The following is a 27,554-nucleotide window of genomic DNA, read 5'->3' on the forward strand; positions in this document are numbered from 1 at the left end:
TGTTACCAGTGTATGAAGCTCTTTGTGTGATAACATTTGTCATTAATGAAAGTAAAAATGAGATCATGTCATTCAAAAGTGCATAATGCGTCAAACGATCATTTATCACAAAACTACTAACATTTTGTTTGTAATAATGATTACATTTACATTACATATGTGTAAAAACATTGATTCTTTTAATGTTGAAAAAGAAATACAGTACAACGTTAACGTTTAACTTTCTCTAGATGATACTCATGATAAAGGACCGAGAGTATCATACAATGAAAAAAATGGCCATGTTCAGTATTTTAATGCGTGTACTTCCTATTTCTTTGGGTATGCCAGCTTCTCTCTACATTCTGAAAATATGCATGTCAGGTTTATTGAAGAATCAAAAATGGGCAATTATGAGTTGCTCTTTGCCCTCATATTGGATAACTACCAATGCAGAGTGGACTGCTACTTTTTAAGCCCAAAGTCAGCAAGGGTGGACTCAACCACAGTGACCGTCAATGTAAGAAATGGTGTAAATTGATGGGTGATTGAATGACCATTAAATATGACTTCTTGTAAAAATAAATATAAAAAAAAAAAAAAAAACGTTTTAATCTGTCAGCCATGTGATATGTGATGTGCTTCTAAAACCTAAAAGCAAAGTTCGCCAAGCACTTTAGTTTGAGGAACTAAAGGTCAGCACCTAAGTTTGAGGAACTGAAGGTCAGTCTGTACTATTATCTGTAAATGCCAAAGCTTTCATTTACTACAAATAATGTAACCAACATCTTAACTGTTGGAGCTAACAACCACAGTTGATTTTCAGTCAAATTGTGATATATGGCTTAAATTTGTGTTCATGTAAAAAAAAATCACACCCAGATGCATTTACACATTGTATTGTTGTGATAGTGTGCTGGATAAGTATTCACTTCAATCAATCAGCTTTATTTACTGACTAAAGGTCCACAAGCAGGATATAAAATACAACAAATATTGACATACAGACAAATAAATAGGTAAATATAAGCACAATAAACACAATAAATAATAAAAACTGCTGAATATAACGAGTCACTCTTTTTTTTCTTCGAATAAAAATCATACAAATAGCTGATGAAAGCCAAGTAAGAAAGGCTTCGCAACAATTTCCCATATATGGAGACATAATTGCTAAATTTTCTCAATTACCTACATTATACATTGCTTTTAACTCATGGTTGCCGTTAATGGTGAAAGACGTTCAATGGATTGGACGTTTAAGGCCGACAATGGTAGCCAATAAGCTAATGATTAAGTCTGCCATTGACAAAACGAGACATCAAATTTATTTTGACTGGGAGAGCCTGGAAGCAAATGATCGATTGCAATGAAAGATTCACTCCCACTCCTTCAAGTTTAAATGAATTGGTCATAGATTGTTGTCAACGGCAGGCAATTTTTTAAATACACACAAAAAATAATCAACTCTAGAGTGAATTGTTTTCACTCATTTTAATTCCATTAATTTTGTTTTCATTAGCATTTTATTTATAATTGCTTTTATTGAGAAAAGAATTTTAAAATCATCATCACATTTTGGGTCATGCATGACTCAAAATGTGATGTCCACGTATGTGGACACCAGGGCAGGTATTAACCTTTTCTTGCAGGAATTATGTTTTATATACTATAATTTGTTTAAATGATGAGCCTTAACAGCACTGAGGTTTTTCTGGTTTAAATGCATTGGACATCTATTGAAATCAATGACATGAAATGAGGTAAATTTTTTGGGAAAAATACTGTACATTTGGAATTTATAATTATAAAGCAATAATATAAAATGCAAAAATGATTAAAAATACTGCAATTTTCTAACTATAAGGCGCACCTGACTACAAGCCGCCACCCACCAAATTTGACACGAAAACGGCATTTGTTCATAGATAAGCTGCAGCGGTCCTCACTGTATTATGGGATATTTACACTAAAAGATATTAACCAGTAACACTTAATTTGACAGCGGCATTATAAGACTGTCATAAGACCAAATTAACCACCATGAAGCTTTGAGCCAATTAGCTGCAAAGCTTCATTGCGTCAAGAAAATTCATTTGGCCATCACTGCTCCCTTGGGGGAGATATTCAACCCCTGCTGCCACCTGCTGTCAACACTGTTGTCGTCCAACATGCCTACTAGTATGCATTGCAGCGCCAGATATGTAAATAACTATCAAAATTCTGTGCTAATTATTTAGTCAGTTACTGTTCCAGTTGTTTCATTAATTGCTAGTTTCCCTATTTGGTAACACATTGACAGTAGCACCATAAGATTGTCATAAGACCATCATACTTATGAAAAGGCACTGCCATGAGCATTAATGTATGCTTATGACTGACGTCATTTTGCGTCTTTTTAAATTATCTCATTTTGAATTGATCTAAAAGATCCGAACTGGAAATAATGGAGTTAGTGAAATAATTTGCAGGATGACAGTTAATGACATCTGTCATAAGCATTCATTAATGCCCATGACAGTGTCATGTCAGAATTATGACGGTCTTATGGCCGTCTTATGACGCTGCTTTTAAATAATGTGTTACCTATTAACCCAAATAAATCAATACATAAGCCGCACAGAACTATAAGCAGCAGGATTCAAGTGAGAGCCCGCGAGAGCAGAATTACAGACGCCATGACTTTAACGAGGTATTATCGTGTAATGACCTTGTTTCGATCCTAAAACTCCATGTAGCATGCATCACTGAGTGTCAAGACACAGCTGTGAATGGCCACAGCTGATTTTTTGGGGGGATTTTATGGGTGAAACATGGTAATATAACAAGGGTCGCGATGCAGAAATCACAGACATCAAGTAGTGTTCGAGATGTTCTTTTTCATATATTTACCTTTTTAAATGTTTTTTTTTCCCAATTTTTCTTTGTTTGGATTGATTATTTATCATCTAACATATCGAAAAAATGCGACAGAAACAAACAAACAAAAAATACAACTAAGATAGTTATGAGATAAATATCTGAATTTTATACAGACGTCATTTTTTTCATTGTGACGTAATTTGTTTAAACATTTACAATATGCGAGTAATTTTTTTAAGTTGTTTTTTTTCATAAGTATTAGACATCAATTAATGATTCTAAGCTAAAAATGACATTTTGAGTAATATATTTAATTACCGTCGCGGAAAACACTCAGGCAACTTTAAGTTCCGCTCTGAGACCCCCAATTTGGACAAATTAAAAAAAAAATTCCTATATGCATGTGTGATGCATCATTGGAAAGCATAAAATCTCAATTTTCTGGGGGAAAAATTTTGAACAGGAGGGCATTTAAAAAAAAAAAAAAAAAATTAAACAGCAAAACCCTAACTGGAGGTGAAAGCACACGAGAGCAGAATTAAAGATGCCACAATTTTAACGAGATATTATCGCGTACTTACCTTGTTTCAATCCAAAAACTCCATGTAGCATGTATCATCGAGTGTCAAGACACAGCTGTGAATGGGCACAGCCAGATTTTTTTATTTTATTTTATGGGTGAAACATGGTGACATAACAAGGGTCGCGATGCAGAAATCGCAGACAACAAGCAGTGGTTGAGATTTTCTTTTTCATGTAGTTACCCTTTTAAACGCTATTTTTCAGTTTTTCTTTGTTTGGATCAATTATCATCTAACATGCGACAGTAACAAAAAAAATACAATTAAGCGATAGTTATGAGGTAGAGATCCATGACTTTTTTAAAGACGCCAAATTTTTCATTGTGACGTAATTTTGAAGTCGTTTTTTTTTTTTTTAAACTAAATACTAGACATCAATTAATGATTCTAATCGAAAAATGACAGACATTTTGAATAATAAATATAATTATTTACCTTCTTTTTATTGCTAGGTTGAAACAAAAGCGGTTGCGCTCCGTCTGTAAACGGGGGTTTTCAGGGTAAAACGGACAAATTAAAAATGGTTCGGAGGCTTAGCGCGCCATGAATCTGCTATGGCAGCATATAGAGATAATGCTCTAACAAACACAACAGTTTTTTGGCTTAAAATACGGTAGTTTATTTTAAAGAGGGGTGCAAGAGCAGAAACTGCTTTTTCAGTCTTGTCTGTGTTTTTCGCCATATGCGCCAGGAATCTGCTATGGCAGCATATAAAAGTGTATTGTAAATACTTGTAATTGTCGTAAACTTTCAATCAACCCAAGGTTTTAAGATGGACGCTCCTCGAAAATGAATGGAAATTGAATAGATGAGCAGTGATCAGGTCATGAGTGAAATGACGCTGAGTCACATGTTTATGCTGAATAGTCAGCTGACTTGTCGCGATAAAGGCGTGAGCACAAGGCTCAGTTCGCAATAGTGACGGGATCTGTCGTTCACTTGAGTAAACGAATCCATTCCGGTTCGTTCAGTAAAACGATTCGTTCAAACGAATCGTTCAACGAATCGTTCGCCCCCCTCATCTCCCTCCCCACCCAAATGAATCGTTCGGTTAGTGAACGGGAAGTGACGTTGCCGAACGAATCACCAAAGACCGCTTCGCAGTATAACTGAACGGGAAGTGACATTGCTTGGTCCCTCCCTCTCTTGCACATTGACCACTCGTCGTAGTTTCAGAAATGAGTGACAGGCGATATCATTCTGCTCTCAGAGACAGCCTCGTCTCTCTCCCGCTGCTGCAAAAGCGAGGGAGAACTTCCGCGTCGTCTGTCCTAGTTCTATGGGCTCAAAGTCATGGCTCGTGCTTGCATTTCGAATTAGGACACGGTTAAACATTTTCCTTTTGAGGGGGAAGTCGGGGTTTGGGGTAGGGGGCGCACGGACTTTCTTTAGCATGATCTTGCTCACATATACAATGCTGCTGCTAACAGCCAACGCGGCATGCCTGCTGTCACGAAAATAAAAATAAATCGAAAGTTTAATTTCTAATTATGGAACGGCCAACACATCATATTAACCTCTCGCTCTGTTGTATTTTTGTTTTTTATTATTAAGATGATCGTTTTGAATTTTTGCACTGGTATTAATAAATAAAATAATCCGGTCAGCTCCCCTGTCGTCCCCGCATCTCAGATCGTCAAATGTTGACGAGAAATAATTGTTTGCTTTATGATTTCGCCTTTCTACTCTCATTAGTCTGTTAAGAAAAATGTAGACATATTGCGACATCTCCCGTGTCCGCGCGCTTTGTTTTTGGGGCGCTTGAGTAGCACATGATGGACGGATTGACATAATTTGTCAAACCAACCGACACCCTCTGACACGGGAAAAAAAAAAAAAAAAAACACTCGGAAAAAATTGACATGTATATACAGTTTCATTGCAAATCAGTATTATGGTGATCATACTAAATATTATTTTTTTTCTGTGCACATATGAGGTACATATCGCTGCCATGAAGCCTCCATATAGTGACAGTTCTCTGCCCGCTTCACTGCCGTCACGCGACCGCAGCTCAGGTTTTGCTTGCCTCGTAGCTACGCGTGTTTTAAATTACTGTAAATTTGATAGTATATCGTCATAGGCACAGTCCCGAGTCTGTTGAGAAAAGTAGAACACTAAACCATGCTCGCTAGATTTGTGTGGTGTTTTTGTCTTTTTGAGCAGCATTTGATAGGCTCCACGTTAACAAATATGTGACAAAGTCGTTTCCTTTCATTTTATGACTCGTTCACCGCATAGTCATTACTGGAAAGTCAAGTTAGCAGCAAGCTAGGTCAGGAACCGGAGGACCGAATCACTGAACGGGAAGTGACAAAACTCAGTCTTTCCCCCCTGCCTGCACGCTGGCTGCTTATTGGCCACACGTGGAAATGAGTGACATACGCCATGATTCTGTTTCCGCTCCCTCCCCTGCCCGCGATGAGGCTGGCGTCTGATTGGTCGTGTGCGATGTCAGAAGACGCTGCCGCTTGCTCAACGCCCTCCCACGCAGCGAACAAGCGCCACCAACTTCATAGAACGAATCAGTGCAGATGGTGATTAGTTCGGTCTCGTTCACCCAAACAATTCGTTCAAAAAGACCGAATCGTTCGCGACCGATACAACACTAGTTCGCAATAGACCTTCGAGGCCGTGAAAGGCATTAACACATCAGCCGAAGTTGAAAACAGCGGAGTCATGCTACTTCTGACGCTCCTTTTCATTTCCTCAGGTAATGTCTAAACACATAAAGCAAAAGTCAACATTTATGTTACACTTATATAATACATGATATGTGTCGCCTTGAATACTGTGCAGTCGTGTTACTCGTTATCCAAAGGCGGAAGTGTTAGTAAATAATAGACATCGAAAGCCAATGCAGACCAACAAATCTGACCGCTAGCTGCGGTCTCAAAAATTGTTACTTGCTCGTATTTTTCCCTGGTTGTTGTAAATTTTCTACGTGTGCGTTTTATGAGTAGTATTGATCAAAGTAAAGGAATTATCAGCGTTTTCAAGTAAACTAGCGCCGTTAGCATCAAAGCTATCGGCGACGGGTTTGGAAGCGAGCCATGCCTCCGTTAAACCTTTTGTTATTCTTTTTCAATTCCAAAATAATGCGTGTTGAGGTTGTCTATTCAAGATATAATTTGGTTAATTGTTAAATATTTATAGCCCCCCCCAGCCCCACCAAAGCTTGATCTAAATACCATGTGTAGCGTGACCTTATTTCATGTAACTATGCCTAACGCTGATATCCTGAAAGGGGAAGTTGTAATCAGATCAGCGACAACAAACTTAGCATTTCAGCATTTGTCAAGGGTACAAAAGTCCCGTTTTGTATTCCCCTTTTCGTTCCTGTTTTATTCTGCTTGGTTTGGCATTTTACGGCTTTTACACTTCCCCACAGCGAGATCAAAGAATTGACACATTTTGAAATATTGAAGTCATCTGATGCTCAGTTTGAGGAACCGTTATTGAAACGTCTTTTTATATTATTACTAAAACAAATACAGTCACATTTGAGCTTCTCATGTACACCACTTCTTTTGTCCCACGTATGTTGAGAGTAGACAGCGGATTATTATAATTTTAAAATATCACATTCTTATACTGTAAATGGAAGCAAAAAATTGTCGGCCCACTAAATTGCACTGTGTATTTAGTTATTAGCTTTAAGTCCTGCTTATTGGATAATCTAAAGCCGTCCACTTAGAAAATGTTGTTGTTGTTCGATCACCAGTCCTTTTTAATCTTTCAGGATTATCTAATGAAGTTCTGGTTTGAATAAACACCCTAAAGATCATTTGAGAACAGCCCTTATTTTGGCAGTATGGCCTCATGACTCTAGTGGAAGGGGGTGTTGGGTTGCATCTCTTTTGCTTTAGTCTTCTAGGTGTACATGGTGATGCACCGAGAATACGACACATTTCATGTTTGCATTTACATGGTCCCGTCTTGGTTCAGGGGCAGTTTACATGGCGACTCTGCGACACGAAGACTCAATGACTGTGTTGCGGAGTTGCCTTGCGTGGTGACTGAAGGGCAAGACGAAAAATTCTGAATCCTGCCTATCAAGTGGAAGAATTCGATTGCGGAGGATTGAGGGGGGCTCTCTCCGCATGCATATCAAATGCTCCCGCAGCGCGACACCGCGCCGATAACGTCAGCACTTGTACACGTCACATTGGGCGTGCGCAGCGTTGCTACTAAACATTAAAAACAGCAAATGTGGTGGAATGTCGGCTTTAATTTACTCTTTTAATAATATTTTCAAATTAAATATGTTGAATGTTTCCATTTTTGTGCCTTTTTGAATAAAAGGAAAAATGCCATCGCTTCGAGTGGACGGGCATATTTTTTCCGGGCTGAGGAACTTTGGTGGGGGTCAAAGTGCGCCATTCGCTGTTGCCTTGTAAATCTGCACTGCCTCCTAGGGCCTGGCATGAATACTGCATCGTTTTCATGCGGAATTGCAACATTGTTCGAATGGAGACGGGCCCATACAAATGCAAACATGAAATTTTTTGTCCTCTCGGAGAGTCACCATGTAAACGGCCCCTCAGTCTCCATTCGAACAATGTCGCAATTCTGCGTGAAAATGATGTACTATTCATGCCAGACCCTAGGGGGCAGTGCAGTTTTACAAGGCGACAGCCAATGATGCAATTCCTTGACAGCAACCTCCTCAGTCCAGTAGACAACATACCTACCCAGTCTCAGCAATGGCAGCCACGTTTTTTTAAATTTTTCTTCGAAAGGCACAAAAACACGAACATAAAACATATTTAAATTAAAAATGTTATAAAAACAGTAAATTAAAACCAATGTTCCACCTTGTTTGCCGTTTTGAATGTTTAGTAGCAGCGACAGCGCACTCCCAAAGTGACATGTGCGAGTGATGACGTCATCGGAGTGGGCGCGTTACATTCATATGGTTGCAGAGCAATTCCTGCAATTGAATAGTTCCGCTCTGGAGGCTGGAATCAAAAGTTTGCGTCTTCGCCTTCCGTTTTCGCCGTCACCATGTAAAGGCGAGGCCTTGCTGCAACGCAATCGTTGCATCTTGGTGTCGCAGCGTAACCATGTAAACGGCCCCTTAATCTGTAAAACCAGCAATTCACTCAATTTTGCTGGCTATCTTTGCTGCGGTGTATACCCATTTCCTTTGTAAAGTACTGTGGTCAACCACAAGAACTTAAAAAGGTCAATCAGATTTCTCCTTTACAGAATATTTACTGAAACTAAATTGTTATAAATACAAAATAATATTTACTGAAATACCAAATAATATGATGTTCTCTAAACCCGTTTCGATGACGTAATTTTTTTTTTTTTTTTTTTGCGTTTATCATTCACACATTCTCAACTTGCATCTTTACAACCGATGGGTTTATAAAAAAAAAAAAAAAAAAAAAAAAAACTTGAAGTGGCTCATTTTTCAGTGTAACTGGTGTTTGTTATCATTGCCAACTTTCCCTTATTGTACTGATCATCACCGACTGGGACATATAAGGACTGCGGTCACATCACAATAAGGGCGCTTTTTCCTCTCCTGTGATATGTCTCTTATGGCATCCATTACGATTATGTGCTGATAGTTAATTTTGTAAAATTTGGTGATGACCAGGTGCATAGCACAATATTCGGGGTCTTGTATACTCCCAATGTCAGTGGGCCACTATCCATTGCAGGAGATGCCTGAGGAAAAAAAGGAGAGTGGTATTTATTTAGGTATAAATAGGCCGGTCCCAGTTGGTGGACTAAACCATTTTGCACCTAGAGGGGGCGCTCAAAATGTCCAATATGTTGGAGGGCTGTGATTTGGAGTTAATGCTCTGTTATCAATAGATATACAGAACCTTTTAAAAAATCAAATGTAATAAATTTGGAATCTGATGGAAAAATTATCAAAATAATATTTCCAATGATATTCATTTTTTACTATTATCTAGGGCTGCAGCTATCGAATATTTTAGTAATCGAGTAATCGACTGAAAATTCTATCGATTAATCGAGTAATCGGATAAAACAAATATATTTTTAGGTGAAGAGCAATTATAGATATACATGAGAAAACAAGACATTTGATCATTTTCAGTCAATCAATGTCTTTATTTTTTATGTATATTGTTGAAAACAGCCAACAATTGCATCTCAGATGTAACTAGAATTTTAAAAAATGACTAATTCACTGTTTTCACTCAAAAAAACCTTTAGATCTTTTTTTTAAAAAAGTATATATATATATATATATATATATATATATATATATATATATATATATATATATATAAACACCTAAAAATGCCTTTACGCTTGATAACACACATCACTTAAAAGTTAGGATTTTTTCCCACGTTTTTCAATTAAATTTCTATTTGTGTCAAGCCATTTTTAAGTTCTAGTTAAGTTTTAAGTTAGTCTAAACTGTAAGTCCTGATAGGATTTTGAGTTTTTGCACTGTTCAAAATAAATGTATGATACAGGCTGTATTGGAGCACATCAGGGACTAGTGCTACTTGGTGTTTTATCCAGCAATGATTACTGAGCTAAAATTGATAGTTAGCATTATTGAGTTTTTATTTGACACCCTCATCACTCCACAACGCTATGTTATGTTATAGCCTGTATGTAAGACACGTTAGCCACGCATCGAAAGCGGTCTTAATTAATTGAAACCTAGCCCTCCGCAGTGCTAACGTAAGGTGAGCTAGTAGTGACAGTAACGTTAATCTTATACAGTATATTAGCGTTTAGCGCTCTTTATTAGCGCTTAGCGCTCTACTGCTTTAAGATGGCGGCTGTTTGCTAACGCTGCCCAGACGCGGCCTAGTCTGTCATTGCGCATCTAGTTCAACATACATGTGATCTCTATGAGACTCACTGGACGCCACCTGCAACTAACGTAGCATGAGCGGGCTAGTATTTAGCAACGTCGGCGTCGTTTGTAGCGGTTGTCGGCTGCAGTAAGTTTTTTTTTTTTGCTTCTTCCTCTACGCACGTGACATCAGCGCGTTGTCCCGCATTAAAAGTAGTCCAAGCAAAACGTGATGCTTAGAGCTGTCAAAATAAACGATTACTCGAGGTGAATAAAATTACTCGGATCAGTTTTTAAACTCGAGTTACTAGAGTTGCTCGAGTATTCGTTTCAGCTCTACTATTATCTTTGGGGAGGGGGAGGTTGTTTTAAATAAATTGTGACACCGATAAACTCATTCTCTACAAGGCAAGCCATTTTTCACGAGACATTCCCATCTGTGCCGACCATTTTGGTGTTTTTAACTGATAAGTTAAGCACCACTGAATATATTTTTTTTATGATTACATGAACACAGAACCGACCAAAAGAAATTACTTTCCATGTTTAATCAGGGGGAAAAAAGAGCACTAGTACCCGAACAGTTGTATTGAGTTCATTTTGTCTCTCCTTACCGATTAGTTGAATTTTTCTTTTATCCCAGATAATTGTTTTAGGTTGTTTTCTACCCAACATGTTTCGTCGACTACTTTTGCCTTCATCGGCGAGTCACAGGTGTTGGTGTGACATGGCTTTATTTGCTGATGGACCTAAAACAATTGTCAGGGATAAAAGAAAAAAATCAACTAATATAGAACACAGTTTTTGGAAAAGCTTTTTATCAGGGCAGAAGCCCAAAATAAAACTTTCTAAGGGGAAATAAAACTAATTAAAGTGTTTTTTTTTTTTTACTTCTTTTTTTTCTTAAACTATTTTGCAGCCGTAGCAACACCGCTGCTGGGCATTGAGCAATGTGCTCGTGGACCCCCTTTCTGGTGTCAGAATGTGAAGACTGCGTCTCTGTGTGGCGCTGTGACTCACTGCCAGCAAAATGTCTGGAACAAACCCCAAATGGTGAGACTTGGCCTTGCACATAGTTACTTTCATTATCCTTTTCAGATCAAGCATTGGTTGTATTTTCTAGTTTTTAAAACTATTTTATTTTGAATCTTGTTCCAGAAAGCTGTGCCGTGTGACTTGTGTAAAGAGATCCTTACAGTCGTAGCGCATGTTTTGAAGGACAATGCAACTGAGGTAAAAACCATTTATAGTTTCTTTAAATTTAGTTCTATACTTTTGCCATGTTAAGTGAATGTTATGATTGCAGGCTGAGGTTCTCGGCTACATGGAGAAAGCCTGCCAGCTCATTCCTGATGAGAAATTGTCTGCAGAGTGCAAGGAGATGGTTGACAATTATTACCCTATTGTCATGGGAATCCTCATTGGGGAGCTGGTGAGTGAGAGTACTTCATCTTCTGAGGTTATACTTCTTTATCTTATAAAAAGAAAAAGTATTTTGTCAGTGAAATGCAAAGAGCTGACTCAGGACTACTGATAGGGATGTGAGTCAAGAAAGTTCTTATGCAAGATGAAATCTTGTGACCGCCAATGTTGCCACCTCTCACCTTCTTCAATGATCTTTTATGTCATATGCCTATGACTTGTTGTTGATTTTTATTTTTAGGACAATCCCGGAGTGGCTTGTGGAGCCATTGGTTTGTGTCGCTCCCAGCAGATGGCCTTGGCTAAATTTCAGGACCAGCTTCTGTCCAATGAGATCCCACAGATTGACCTGTCCCAGTCTGCGTCACCATTTCTCCTAAATGTGCCTGGGCTGTTGTACCCAAAGGAAACCCCCAAACCAGAAACTTTAGTTAGTGTCTTTTCCGTTCCTTTGCTGCACTGCTGAGAAGTATAATCTGGACTTGTTTTTTAACATTAGTTGCTTGCTCTCCCTCCGTAGGAAAGTGATGTTGTGTGCAAGGACTGCATCAAGTTCATAACTGACACACAAAATGAAATGAAGGCGAACAGCTCATTTGTACCCGCTTTGCTTGCGAAAGTGATGGAACAATGTGACAAATTGGGACCTGGTATGAAAGAGATGGTGAGCATTACACACAGCGTTATGTCTTTTTTTTTTTTTTTTAACCTTTCAAACTAGTGATAATGAAGTTGGCACATACTGTAAAAAATACAGATTAAAAAAAATATGCAAACATTTTCAACCTATATTTAATTGAATGTAGTAATTGTAAAGAGAACTTAATGCAAGCTTGTTGTCAGGATGTTTGAAATGAGAAAAACTTTCCTTTTTGTCCTCAGTATTTTGTGCAACTTTATCAATTGATTTAAAACAGTGTTGTTTTTGGCAGCCCTTTTAATTTTTGTTTTGGTCTTTTGAACGAAAATACTTATTAGCAATGGCGTGCACACATAGACGCCTGGTGGTTCTCAGGCACTGGTCCTTGCCCTCTTGACTTATGTTGATCTTAACATGGAGCAGCTGGATTCAGCCATGGGAAATGAGGCGGACTAGAGGGCAGTGTATCCACCCGAATCAATAAAACTTTCAAAATAAACCATTACACCGCCACTTCAATTAAACGAATACTCGAAGCAGCAAAATTTAATTCAAATTTTTTTTTCTAATCGAATACTCGAGTTAATCGATTAATCGTTGCAGCACTAGATCAGATCACATTTGATGGTGATTTTATGCAGAAATTCGAAAAGGTTCAAATACATTTTCATAACACGGAATATATCTAATTATGTAATACATCTGCGATGTTTTTTGTTTCATTAATTCACATTGTTTTTAAAAGACAGCCTGGCCGGCACTTATATACGCTGCAAAATGTGCCCTTTTTCCCTCTGAGCACCTGTCCCCCAAATTGTCTGTGCACGACACTGCTTATTAGTCTTAGTCATTTCAAAATGTGTTTGTCCTCGTTTAGTTATAGGCAACAAAAACTAAAATTCCATCTAGTTCAGGGGTGCCCTTTATGTCGATCGCAACGCTAGTGTGCGCAGCTCATGGCATCCCCAATTTTTTTTTTAATGTGCATACGTAGTTAGTTGGGTATGTTTGGTGAGCAACTTTTTTGGGGTTATTATGCAAATCTCATTGATTTTGTTGCTCTTCTCCCCACAGTGCAAGAACTATGTCACTAAATACGGTAGTCTTGTTCTTCAGATGTTCAGTACAATGGTGAGTCTTACCGTGTCGCGACGTAGCTAAAATTAAATTGGGAATGATGACTACTCCAGAAAATGAATAGCAGTGTTTTATTATTAATGGTATAATGCTTGTCCACTGTGGCTTGCTAAAATATCTATTGTGCACCCCTCAATTCCCTTCATACTTTATTCATGTCTTTTCTTCCCCTTTTTGCCCTCTGCTGTTCTGCAGGATAAGGTAGGTGTTCAGCATGTAGCCTTTCTAACACTTAGGGCGTATTCACACCAGGAAAGTACATATTTCACTTTCTTTGGTCTGGACAATCTTTTTTTGGTTTGGTGCGGTTCCTTTTCGGAAGAGTGCCGGGATTTGACAACAAACTCATACACGTGAAAACATCATTCAGTCATTGGACAAAACGGTCTGGGTGAGGTAACGCTGTAAAAATACAGAAGTAGATAATCATGGAGCTCCAGCATGCTGCACTCATGCTCATATTGATTTGTTTTATCCAATGCAAGGAGTTTGCATTAAATTTGGAGCGTCAATTTTAATGTGACGTCAGTTTTACGAGGACATTTTTGCTTTTGTTCAGGAAAGTATACGTTTAGCAAGAAGGCTACACGTGCCCATAGCTAATCAGACTGTGATGCTAACCAAACATTTTTCATGCCTGTGGCTACGATGGGATGTTACGTGCAAAAAAGGTGTAGGATTTCTGAATTGGTTCTAATCACTGCACGGTGACTTTCACATACATGGCGAACTGCACCGAGACACACTCCAACGAGGACCGCACCAGCCCAAAAGGTGCACACCATGAACTTTTTTGGTTTAGTCCGGACGAAGCAAGGCAGGTGTATATACGCCCTAAGATTTTACTATCCTACTACTAGCTGCACTGGTTTTACTTACCAAACTGTGAATGCCGACCATCTGGTTGCATTGCCTTAACATACAATAACATTTTGCTTCTTTGAGTAACCTGCACAAAAATTGCTTGTTTTTCGACCTTAACTGAGCATACGGAATATATGTCTGATGGGTCCCCAAATCTTGTGATCCATTTGAGAAAATTAAGTCCGCTCTAACTTTTGCAATGGAAGCATCATCAATAACTTTAACCTCCAATCAGATTTGGTGAAGATTTGATCTAAAACCTCACTCGCATGCACACTGACATTCATGTAAGGTTCCAGAAATTTAACATTAAAGCCCTTCTAATTGTGTGCATGGTCACTTGGAACCGCGAAAGGTGTGCAGATTGCATGTTGGCATGCGACACCCATCCATAGCAATTTCGTGAATTAATTGTATTTTTTCTTTCCACAGGATCCTACACAGCTCTGTTCGCAATCTGGCTTCTGTAGTGCTGTGAAAAAGTCCACTCCTTTGTTGAATTTGCAACCCGCCAAAGTTTTACCCGCTGTCAAAACCATGCCTGCTCTCAATCTTGTACCTGCAACAAAGGTGGATTCTGCCAAATTGACCAAAGTAACGAGCCAAGCCAGATATTCTTAGTTTGAATTCGAATTGACAGTTAATTAGGTGGTTAAGCAATTTTCATAATGGAGTCCCTCTGCGTTACAGCCTCAGGTTCGAGTAAGGGATTCCCCCAAATGTGCGATCTGTGAGTTTGTGATGAAGGAGTTGGAAGATATGTTGCAAGATCACAAAACAGAGGTAGGATGTGTTCCATATAAAACAAGCTGACATTATTACATAGTGTCATATAGTTATATTCTATGTGGGTCAATCTTTGATGATTTAAGGAGGAAGTGATTGGAGCTGTGGAGAAAGTTTGCAGTTTTTTGCCCAAAACACTAACTGATCAGTGCAAGGATCTGATCGAGACCTATGGCCAGGCCATCATCGAGCTGCTAGTGCAAGAGGCTGAGCCAAAGACTATTTGCACGTTTTTGTCTCTCTGCAACGGTGCCACACGTGCATATGTCCGTAAGTTCTCACTATCCATTACATTATATTCCCTCTGCGTTGACCGTTAGTATGTTTGCAATTTCCCATTTAATAAAATGATTTATTACTCCAGGTACTTCCATAAAAATCTTTAAACATGTGCAGACAATGATTTATTAGTCATAAGTAGATATTCAAGGTTTTATTCTGCCTCTCTGGGGTCAGCTTTAGCAGGGAAACCTAGATTTCCCACTCAATAGCCACTTAGTCTAGTGATACTTGGGGATCTGAAGCAGATCTCTTCTTAAATTTGGAGGCGGAACACCGCCCTTTTCTGACTCAGAACCATTAATGTTGATTCAAAGGTGCGGACTTTCAATGTCAACCACTAAGCCTGGGTGATATGACAAAAGAAATCTTATCACGACAGGCCTTATCGATAATTATGATAATTTCTTCTTTCAAATTTGTAGTCTAATTTTGCCACCGAGTGTAAGTTGACAAAGCTAGATGCTTCTTTAACGTCAGAACAAAGATGCATGCGTGGTGACAAACTACTATACAGCATTTCACTAAAATGAGGAACATTGCACAAAATTGAAAGTTAAAGTGCAGAACGTTTCACACGAGGTAATCAAAATGCACAACATTGCACAAAATGTGAGGTTGGCATGCAATCCCAAAAATGTAATCACCAAAAATAGAGAAACTAATTTTAATTCACACTCTGCAACATGTTAAAGCCTTTTGGGCATAAAGTCTTAATGAGTATGACAATGTCAACAAATAAATAGACAAAAGAAAAGCTTCCAAAATGTGACGAATAAACAAACAAGACAGCCATTGCTTGAAAGGTTACGGGCTGGAAAAATAAGTCTATCCACAGTATCAGGCTTTAATGCTGCTCTGTGACGGGTCGCTTTCACTCCTGTACTGTATACCCTCTCAGAGCTAGCATTCAACAAAAGTAAAGCTGTTATACTGAGGTCCCCAAATTGAGCGCCCTCAACACCAAAGCTGCTACTACAAATTATTGACCTTCAACAAGGTCAAGAACCGGTTAAAAGCTGCGCTCTTAAAGGGATTCATGGATAGAAAGACTTGTAGCTCTTAAAAGATAAACGTCATTATGAGTTTAAAAAAAAAATTATATTGATACCTAGAGGTGTGCGAAATTTCCAATTCTTAGATTTTTCGCTATTCGGCCATGCAAGATTCGAGAACGATTCACAAACTTCCAAATTCCGATTATTGAAATATGTCAAGTAAAGCGGAACTAAAACACAGTCAGCGCGATCTTCGGGACGCAATGAGGAACGAACCGCATTGCGTCCCGGGAGTAAACATTTTGCTTGTCATTACCCGGCTAATGACAATGCTCAACTCATGGCTCTGGCTCAACTCGTGCCGCTAGATGAAAAAACAATAATACCTGACTGCTGCCGACAGCCGCTACAAACTACGTCCATATCATGTTACGGTAGGGAATAGATATCATATGTATACAGAACTAGATACAAAATGGCAGACTCAATGGCGCTAGCAGCACATGTATTGAAAAGTAGATGCGAAATGACAGACTTGCTGGCGTTGATAAACAGCAGCCATCTTAAAGAGTATTATAGAGTAATATTCCATCATTTATCCATAAACGCATGCCTTTTGGGTTCATATCATGCCACTTCGTGTAATTACACACATCGCAACACCAAGAAAATGATAGAAATTTGGATCGATTGTCAAGCTAAAACGTCCGGTGCTCGAGATCCTGGAAATCTAGCATATTGTGTGTGTGACGTCACTACTAGGAAACACCCGGCTCAGTGCTTAGTACTGAATGGGTGCGATGATGGCGGACAATTTTGTTTTCTAGCTGCAGCGACAAATCCGACGTAACGAACGTTCTTCTAATGGTGACGAGGAGAGTTATGAACATTTCTTTGTTGTTTTGGGTTATCAATTTGAGCCCAAACGAAAGCCAATGCAGCCTAATGAAACGATCATTGAGGGGAGCAATCACACTGATGAATCACCGGCAACAGACCGTGTTGGAAACACCGACTGGTTTGTTTTGCATTTCTCTTTTTGAAGCTGACACACCGTGACCGCAAAATAATGTATAGAATAATTATCATTTATTGTGCTATCATAGGTTTTCGCTCTGCCAACAGACACAAATATGAATGTGATTAGAGGATTTGTTGTATATATCTTACGGGCGATAGTTTATACATGTGTCCATTGATATATCCAATTGTGATATCTTTTTTATTATAAAAGAATACTCACTCTGGCCATTTCGAGCTTGGCTGCTCCCCTCTTTTGCTTAGCCTGGAGTGGTCTCATCAGTGCCAGTCATCGTCCTATTTCTTGATATCTCAGGACATTTAGGTGGCTGCGCGTGTATGGTAGGCACCGCATCTGCTTTCAGCAGCAATTTCTTAGCAAAACCTGATTTAATTTGTCAATAGTTCGAATAGCTTTCAGGTGTAAAATGTGCACCACACAAAACCATGCCGGAGGCTAGGGCTGGGCGATATGGCCTTAAGTACGTATCACGATAAATTGAGCAGATTTACCTCGATAACGATAAATGACGATAAATTCGCCCAAGCAAACTGTTATATAATTTGAAAATTTGAATCAATGCATGGAATACAAATTAACAGTTTCTCGTTAAATTTATTTACCAGCTTTCAATTTAACAATTGCACATGCAGTCTAAACATTAAGTATTAAAAAAATCTTAAACAATAAGAATTCTTGTGTGAACATTTATAACAGCTTGTATGACTTGAAAAATATCATCACTTGAATTTCATTAAATTCATTCCGCATTTTTATACACTAGATAGTGGCATACGTTTAGATATTTAGAATAGATACAAATACGACACATCCACCTGCCCCCCAGAAAATATACTTAATTAAAAAATAAAATGTTTCACAAACCTTTCCTTTCTTTTATTCGGCTCAATTATTTACATCTTATGATTTTGGAAATCCTTACAGTATGCAATAAATAATATTCCTGTTCCCAAACACTGTGCTTACTGTACTGTAATTTTTACAAAAAATAAACAATACATAGTTACTCCCTGCCATCTAGGACGAGCCACTTACAAGACTAGCACTGTCGTGTATTACAAATACTGCTTTGAACACATCTTCACAGACAAAAGCAATTACACAGGCTTAAAGAGGTCAACTTTAATTGTGTAAATCACACTTATTGACGACACGATCTCCTGGTTGAAATGGACGACATCCACTTAATTCTATTGAAGATATGTAATGCTGAGGCAATTTGTCAACTTTCCTTTTAAAAAGAAACGTGCACTGTTTATCCAGTAGATGGGGCTCTTGCAGTGTGTCAAACAGTGATTCAATTTAGGGCAATTGTCTTAAAAGTGGTTCATTGTTTCAGAAAGCCTCGGTTTTTCCATCCCTATCTGGAACCCGTCAAGAGTTTACCTAATGTCGGGTGAAAGTTTGGCGAAGCTAACTTAAGCCCGACTTCATCCCGTTTACTTGTAGCGTTAGCTGCTAGCGTTAGCAGCTAGCGTTAGCCTACCGGGCTTCTGTTTGATTGGCTTCCTGAAAACCATGTGACTCCTAACGTAAGCACACTGTCTGCTTTCTTAAAGGGGAATGAACATAGCCGAACAACACAGAGTCAAAGCGGATGAAAAGACTATATTTTCTTCTTTTATTAAATTACCGAATTTACCGACATGGTCAAAATTACGTCGGTCATCGTGAAGAATTTCGGTAACGGTAAATTTTCGGTTTACCGCCCTGCTCTACCGGAGGCTGGGTCTGCAAAATTAGCCCTCTTTGCACGGACGAACTTGACTCATTGTCTGCGTAGTCCAGCTCTTTGTCTCGCGTTCGGGAACTCATGGGTACTACATCGCGACAAATGGGTATTTGTAGACCACATAGCATGACAGGTTTGAACCATTTTAGCGATTTTTTTGGGGTTTTTTTTTGGATAAAACACGAACGCAACTCTCCGATAAACAACGATGGCACCTGCCTCGACCTTTTGTTACCTGGCTGTGACGTCAAAGCCCCATTCGGCTGTTTCCGGAGTACTTTCGGAAATGTTCGTAATTTTCGATCTATTTTCGATAATTGCTCATGATGAATGTGATTTATTTTTTTGTTAACTTTATCAATATTTGTTATCTTGCCACATAACGGTTCTATTGATATCTCACAGCCCAGTATTATAATACGCGAATGAACTTTTTATCTAAAATACTCTTAAATTGGCAAAATCTTAACTTGAAACTATCTTTAATTAAATGTAGTTTAAAGCTGCTGATACAGGATGGGGACTTGAATATTTTATTGACTGTTTTGAACTGTGAACTTGATACTGAAATAGTCGTTTATTTAAGCCTGAGAGGCTTTTTGTACAATTTTTGTAACTCATGTACAAAACATTCAAAGCAGTTAATAACTTTGGGAGGTTTGTGGGTGTCATCAATAATCGATTTACAATCAAATCGTTGCCTCTGAATCGTAATCGAATCGTCAGTTGCCCAAAGATTCCTTTGTTGATACCCCTCTTAATGTTTTCGTTTTTATACAATTTGTAAAATTAGTTTAACCAGTAGGTCGCTATTGTTGTTGACGTTACAGGGCGGTGACTTCACATTGTTACGCTTCCGGACTTGTAGAGTATGACTTGTGATGACATGAACATGTCATCTGTTTAACCCTTTCAATTTGAACCAGAGAGGAACATTAATGAGCATGACAGCACTATCGGTATTTCACGAAACGAGCAGCAAAAGCAAAATGAACAGGAAAGGCGGGATTAAACGAGAGTAGGGAAAAAGTGTTCTGCTAAAATGTGCTACACCGGGCGAAACGTCCCACAAGAGGCGAATTTGACACCCAAAGTACTACCGTGCGCTTTCAGCTTGTTTAGATGCACACAGAAAGAGCATACTAAAGATCATCAGCGGAGTTTGACGTTTGTGGTGGCGGCGGGGTTGGGGGGGGGGGGGCATTTATAATAATACATTGAAAAAAAATTTTCCCATCATTTTTGTGGGTTAACATTAGGAGTGGGAATCTCTTGGTACCTCGATTCGATTTGCGATATAAAGCTCACGATACCGATGATATGGCGATACAACGATTATCGATACATTGGTCAGGAAATCATTCTAGAATATTCTACAAACAACTAATAAACGGAAAAACAAGCTTCTGCTGTAAATTGGAATGAGTTCATCACTTGTAGACGTCCAATCCATTTGAACCTCCCACTTCAAACGGATTGAACGTCTAAGGCTGTCAGTGGCAGTCAATGCCGACAATGTAATTTTGGGCTATTTAAGCATAAGCGAGTTTCACTTTTGGGGCAGGGGGGGCACAACATGTTGATGACCCCGAAACGCAGTGTCAGCAATAAAATTAGCTTACAAGAATATTGTACATATACAATGAGTGTTTTTTGTTTTTTTTCTGGCTGCTTAGGCAATACATTTCGCCAAAATCGTCAACCATTGAATATGGTACGCCCGCCGGTGTCGTGCCAATGTAGTTACTCTAGTCAAAAAATGTATTGCGGTCGGTGTCTTTATTAGTCAATCAAAAAAAGTTACTTAAAAAAAAAAAAACATTGCTTCAATCAAAATATATATTTTCAATCAAAACAGTCGCTTCAATCAAAAAAAAAATGTGAATGCAAAAATAAATTTTAAACTAAAAAAAAATGCATATGAAAGCTTTTTTTTTTTTTTTTTTTTTTTTTTTAAGCAACTTTTTTGATTGAAGTAATGTTGATTTGTGTTTGGGCCACAATTTGGCTAGGATGTTTTTGTATTCAATCAAAAAATAAGTTGCTTCAGAAAAAATATTTAAAAAAAAAAAAGAAAAATCATTACAATCAAAGAAAAATTTCAATCATAGAAAACGTTTTTGAATGCGAAAAAATATTTGAGATTGAAAAATTTGCATTTGAACACTTTCATTTTTCAAGTTTTCTTTGATTGAAGCAGTCCTATTTATGCTTGGGCCATTTATGGGTAGGACATTTGTGTCTAAATCATTCAATCCGCAAAAAAGTTGCTTCAATCAAAAAAAATTAGGGCTGTCAAAATTATCGCGTTAACGGGCGGTAATTAATTTTTTAAATTAATCACGTTCAAATATTTGACGCAATTAACGCTCATGCCGCGTTCAAACATTAAAATGACAGCACAGTCATGTCCACTTGTTACTTGTGTTTTTTGTCTCCCTCTGCTGGCGCTTTGGTGCGACTGATTTTGTAATTAATGACATCAACAATGGCGAGCTACTAGTTTTTTTGATTGAAAATTTTACAAATTTTATTAAAACGAAAACATTAAGAGGGGTTTTAATATAACATTTCTATAACTTGTATTAACATTTATCTTAAGAACTACAAGTCTTTCTAATCATGGATCGCTTTAACAGAATGTTAATGTTAATGCCATCTTGTTGATTTATTGTTATAATAAATACAGTACTTATGTACAGTATGTTGAATGTATATATCCGTCTTTCCATTCCAACAATAATTTACAGAAAAATATGGCATATTTTATAGATGATTTGAATTGCGATTAATTACGATTAATTAATTTTTAAGCTGTGATTAACTCGATTAAAGATTTTAATCGTTTGGCTGCCCTAAAAAATATTTTCAATCAAAGAAAAAATCATTTGAAAAATAAAATTGCCGTCGCCTAATAAAAAAAAAAAAAAATTATATGCAAAGCAAATGACCGTCTAAGCTGCTAGTCACATGATCTATTTGAAAAATAATTTTGACCCATTTAAAAAATGTATTTTTTTGTTCATTTCAGCCCTCCCCCCCTTAAAATCCGCTTATGTATTTAAGGTCATTTACCTGTTGATTTTCAGTTACTTCCTGTTGATTTTGGGGTATTTTACGGGTCACTTCTTGTTTATTTTGAGTTACAGAACAGGAAGTGACCTGGGAATCACCCAAATGAATAGGCAGTGACTCAAACTCAACAGGAAATGACCTGTAAATGCCCTGAAAATCGGACAGAATGACTGAATGCTCTGGTTTCGAATGAACGAACGTTCCCAGTCTAAATGGATTCGGCGTTGTGCACCGTCAATCCAGCCTTAGAGTTAACTGAGACACTATTATGGTGGAAGATTTCGGTAGCAACTTGTTGGTTCCTTTTAATTTTTTTTTTTTTTTTTTTTTTTAGACATTGACACCTTTTTAAAACGATATCTCGATTCTTGGCAGGAGCATATCGATAACCTTTTGCGATACAAAGTATCACGATATATCACTGTTTCGATATTTTGTCACACCCCTAGTTAACATCTTTAGTGCAGCTTACTGAAACTCTGGTCACTATTTTGGCGGTGTTCTCTGGCGTTTCATGGTCCATATCTTCAATCCTTGGTTCTCGCTAAGTAGTTGTTGCTTTTGAAAGCTTAGGTTTAAAATTACGTATATCCATCTTGCCTCTTCTGTCCTTAGGTGTTTTTTTTTTTGGGTGAAGCAAAGCAAATGACAGTCTCCAAGGTTGTAGTGACATGATCTGTTTGAAAAATAATTTCGATCCATTATAATTTTTTTTTTTTGCTAATTTCATTCATTTTTGTATATTTGAATAATTTACAAATTTTATAGACAACATTTTACTTGCAAAAAGTATTGTGAGGCAATGAAAAAGTAATAGTCTCAATTAAAATACATACCAGAAACCCGGTAGTATTCGTCGAGTGACAGTGACAATCTGCGTCATCGCCCCGTGCGTCCATTGCGCGCTTAAAATATGGCGCCCTCCATAGGTCAAAACATGTACTAAATATTAGAGATTTAGATAGCTATTTTATTAAAATAGAACAATTGTGGACTATTAGAGCCTACAAGTCTTTAAGTCCGAGGTTCCCTTTAATATCGACTTGATGTTCACCTGGAGCTTTTCCTTGTTAGAAAGTGAAAACTGATCTGAATCAGGGATTTTGCTAATGGCAAATACTATTTTTGTAGTCATACCCAGGAATTTGGGGGGGGTGAACTAAACCAGTAACATTGACAATGAGACGTTTTGCGCCATCATCTGCAACACCCATCCCCGACTGGCGTGACACTTCACAAATAACGTTGAACATAGTGCAGTGGTGCTCCGGTGCAGACATCGTGCGTTCCTAACAGTTCGTTGCCTGGAAGTATGATACTTAACACTATATTCCTGAAAATCTTTTGAACTCCAAATTTTCCAAGCTGTAAAGATTGGCTTTTGGAGGATGACCCCAGTTACAAAAATATAGAAATACAACAGCAAAAGTGCATTACATATGCATATTTTAAACTAGATTTGCATACAATGGAAGGCCCGAAAGATTTCCCAGTCTGTATTCAAGCACCAAATAAAACATTTACAAATCTTAAATCTTCACCTGAGCTAATGCACACTGAAAGAAGAAAATAAGACCTAAGTCTATGTAGACATTATATGAACTATGTCATACTTGTTTTTGATATACAAATGAGAGTTGCTCTAGTTATAATAAAGTACTTGTGGCCTAAAGCAAAGACTCTTTCCAGCGGCCATTGATGAGACTGCTTTCAAAAGTGGTGAGTTCTGCACGGTGTGCAAGATGGCTGTCACCTACATTGATGGAATCCTTGAAAAGAATGCAACTGAAGAGCAGATTGAAGAGGCAGTGAGAAAAGTTTGCAGTTTTTTGCCTGACTCCTTCCGGACGGAGGTGACTGGATTTGAACAAACCTATGAGCTGTTCATCAGTGTGTCATGCTAATTCTTGATTGTTTGTTAATAGTGTGACCAGCTGGTTCAACAGTATGAGCCCATGCTTGTACAGATGCTCCTTCAAATGCTTGACCCGGACTTTGTTTGCCTGGTAGGTATATTATTATCACCTTCTTTTTATTGGCAATTTTTTTGCGGGTTAGTCAAGCAGCTCCTGTGTGTGTTTGTGTTGATAGCAAGTGGGTGCCTGTCCTGAGGCTTTGCGTAGACTGCTGGGAAGAGAGCAGTGTATCCTGGGACCTTCATTCTGGTGCAGAAACATGGAGACAGCAACCCGATGCAATGTACGGCACTTGGACATACACTACTTCCAAAAAGTTAGGGATATTGGGGTTTGGCTTTGGTTTACAGGGCAGCTTGATTAGACCTTCCTCAACCTTTTTTAAAAACACATATCTAAATATTCAGTACTTTTGCACCTGCTGAATGACAGTTTGCAATATGATCAGAGGTGGGTAGTAACACGTTACATGTAGTCCATTACATTTCGTTGAGTAAGTTTTTAAGAAAAATGTCCATCTAAGAGTAGTTTTACTAAGTCATACTTTAACTTCAATAGATTTGTAAATTAAAAAAGGCTACTTTTACTCCACTACTTTGGGCTAGACAAGAGAATTGCTATGTATTTTTGCTCATAACCAGAGGTGGGTAGTAACTCCTTACATTTACTCAGTTACATTTACTTAGCTTTTTGCGAAAAATGTACTTCTAAGAGTAGTTTTACTAAGCCATAATTTTTACTGCAGTAGATTTTTAGAACGTTACTCTTACTCCGCTACACTAGCCGTACATTTTTCCTCTTTATTCTACATAGTAGATTTCCCCCCCCCCCCCCCCCCCCCCCTGCCAGCGATGCCAAGAGTAGCTCTACCAATTCCACCAATGAGACGTCGCAACAATAATCACATGACTCCATTATACCAATCAGACACAAGCTTGCAGGTCTTTCACACCGGCCTGTTCAATTATGTAGCGTCTTTAAAGCACCGTAAAAAATTTGACAGAGAGCGCTGCCCTCCACATGACTTGGAAGCGCGGATTTAAACCTCTCCCAGTTTTTATTTGGCGCTGATTGACCACGGAAAACAGGAGGAGATATTAGCCATTTAATTTCATAATAGTAACTATGAAGGAACTGTTCAAACTAGAAACTATTTTCTCCACTAGTGGGCACTCATGCTTGTTGGACGAATAATGCTTCTTTTCTGTCATTTTTTTTCTCATGGCGGGATTCAGTGATTTTTCTTTATTTTGTAGTTATTTGGATAATGTGGTTATGTAATGGGTTATTGTACAATATAATTATAACATATATATATTTACATGGCAGCAGTTACTCATTACTTGACTATTCTTTTCACCAAGTACTTTTTCTTTTTACTTGTACTTGAGTAAATTTTTTGGATGATTACTTTTACTTGAGTAATATTATTTTGAAGAAACGCTACGCTTAAGTAAAATGTTAGGCTACTCTACCCACCTCTGAATATGATGCCTATAAATTATCAATAGCTCACTCTAATGAGACTTCAAACTGGTTCTTTGAAGTGGCAGAACCTTATAGACTGGCATAGAACTGGGTGTAGTTGAAAATGCATTAATGGGATCAAACATCTGTTGTGGATTAGTTATTCATCCTCAAAAGAGTTGTGCGAAATGTTAAACATTTGGACCATTTTTCCTGTGGTCTAAGTTCACCTGTGAAGGTAACCGAAAAGCTGAATATCCCTAATTTTTGTAAATGGTGTTATACTTATATAGTAAGTAGATTAGAAGTTGTATTATTAGGGATGTATGTGATAGAACATGAGTACGAAGTTAAAATGATTTTAGCAAACTATGTCAATTGTCTTTCAGGCTGTGAATCACTGCAAACGCCACGTTTGGGCATAGAAGAGAGGACCAGCACCATAATGACACATCTTGAGGAATTAACCGCATTGCTGCTTCTTCATATGTTTGTTCATTATTTTCTGTAATAGACTAGTGACTGGTTGAATTGATATGATTTAAGGGAAGGGACTGGATCCCCCACCCTCTCCTTTTGGGTAGGGATCGGTGTTGATTACATGTAAAGACCTGCTTTCTGAAAACAGGCCAATTTATCACTGTAAGATTTCTCATTTTGACACATTTGATTTATATTCTTGTTCCTGCAAAATCTTATTATGTAGTAACAAAAGTAGTTTCACATGTGGCACAGTATAAAGAGAAACGGGTCGTTATTATGGCTTTTTCTCCTTGCAGGAGTAAAAAGATGTGTGAAAAATGATTGTTGACTTTAGCAGCATGTTGATTCTAAATCAAATGTTTTTTTTTTTCCAGTCATGTTTTATTGTGTATTTTAGGAAAAATGAGGCAATGACATGGCTTTGAGTGTTTCTTCCATTGTTTGCACTTTCACAGCTGTTTAACTGGTAGTTTTACACCAAGCGTAGTGTGTTCCGCTTCATACGTTGAGCCCGCTGTAAGTTGATTTGAAAATTTTAACTATTAAAATCATCCAAATTCCTGGAAGATAATGTCTTGACTTTGACAGCCTTTTAGAATCTATGTCCCATTAAGTGCTCCATTGCTTAAGATTTGAGGACTATAAAAATGGTTAAACTATCCCCTATATACAAACGGACTGAACACATATTTGTTGCATCATCTTTCCGAATAGTTATTTTACTATGAGCATACAATATGCACAATCAAACGTTTACTAAAGCCTAAGTGCAAGGCATAACACTAACTGGCTCAGTTGTTGGCCAACAGTCAGAATATAGGCCGGGTTGCGTTTACGTCATAAACACTTGGTGATAACCAGAGGTGGGTAGCAACTCATTATTTACTCTGTTACGTTTACTTGAGTAATTTTCTGAGGAAAAATGTACTTGAGTAAATTTGTGGAGAAACACTACTCTTCCTCCGATACTTCTTGGCTACACTAAAGTCAGTCCAATTTTCCTCTTTATGCTAAATTATTTTTTGCCAGAGATTCCAACAGTACTGTAATTATCGGACTACCTGACTGTAAGCCGCCACGAACTAAATACGGAAACAGCATTTGTTCATAGATAGCCGCGCTGGACTATTAACCGCAGCTATCCTCAGTGTATTATGGGATATATACACCAAAATATATTAATCGGTAACATTTTATTTGACAGCGGCATCATAAGATTGTCACAAGGCTAAATGAACCACTATGAAGCTTTAAACCAATCGGCTGCAAAGCTTCATTGCTCGAAGCATTATTTGGCCATCACCGCTCCCTTGGGGGAGACCGTCAACCTCTGCTGCCACCTGCTGTCAACACTGTTGTTGTCCAACATGCCTCTAGCATACATTTCAGCGCTGGAGATGTAAATAACAATCAAAATTCATGTTCTGTGCAAATTATTTCTTCAGTTACTGTTCCAGTTGTTTCATTAATTGATAGTTATGGTACTTGG

At 38.0% G+C, this 27,554-nt stretch overlaps 1 protein-coding gene across 2 annotated transcripts; it reads left to right on the forward strand.

Moving 5' to 3' along the window:
• The first annotated feature begins 4,310 nt into the window (after positions 1 to 4,310).
• psap (prosaposin) lies at positions 4,311 to 26,636 on the forward strand. Of its 2 annotated transcripts, none has more exons than XM_057848891.1 (15): positions 4,311 to 4,329; positions 6,033 to 6,135; positions 11,144 to 11,277; positions 11,383 to 11,457; positions 11,531 to 11,656; positions 11,888 to 12,076; positions 12,167 to 12,310; positions 13,361 to 13,417; positions 14,720 to 14,881; positions 14,978 to 15,070; positions 15,160 to 15,343; positions 23,889 to 24,052; positions 24,125 to 24,205; positions 24,291 to 24,398; positions 25,972 to 26,636. In XM_057848891.1, the coding sequence occupies exons 2-15, from the start codon at positions 6,102 to 6,104 to the stop codon at positions 26,005 to 26,007; spliced, it is 1,587 nt and encodes a 528-aa protein (XP_057704874.1). In that variant the 5' UTR covers positions 4,311 to 4,329; positions 6,033 to 6,101; the 3' UTR covers positions 26,008 to 26,636. The 2 variants fall into 2 exon arrangements, with proteins under 2 accessions (XP_057704874.1, XP_057704875.1); XM_057848892.1 differs by having other exon boundaries at positions 14,984 to 15,070.
• Positions 26,637 to 27,554: the final 918 nt, after the last annotated feature.

This window comes from Corythoichthys intestinalis, chromosome 10 (genome assembly GCF_030265065.1).
Source record: "Corythoichthys intestinalis isolate RoL2023-P3 chromosome 10, ASM3026506v1, whole genome shotgun sequence".
Lineage (NCBI taxonomy): Eukaryota > Metazoa > Chordata > Actinopteri > Syngnathiformes > Syngnathidae > Corythoichthys > Corythoichthys intestinalis.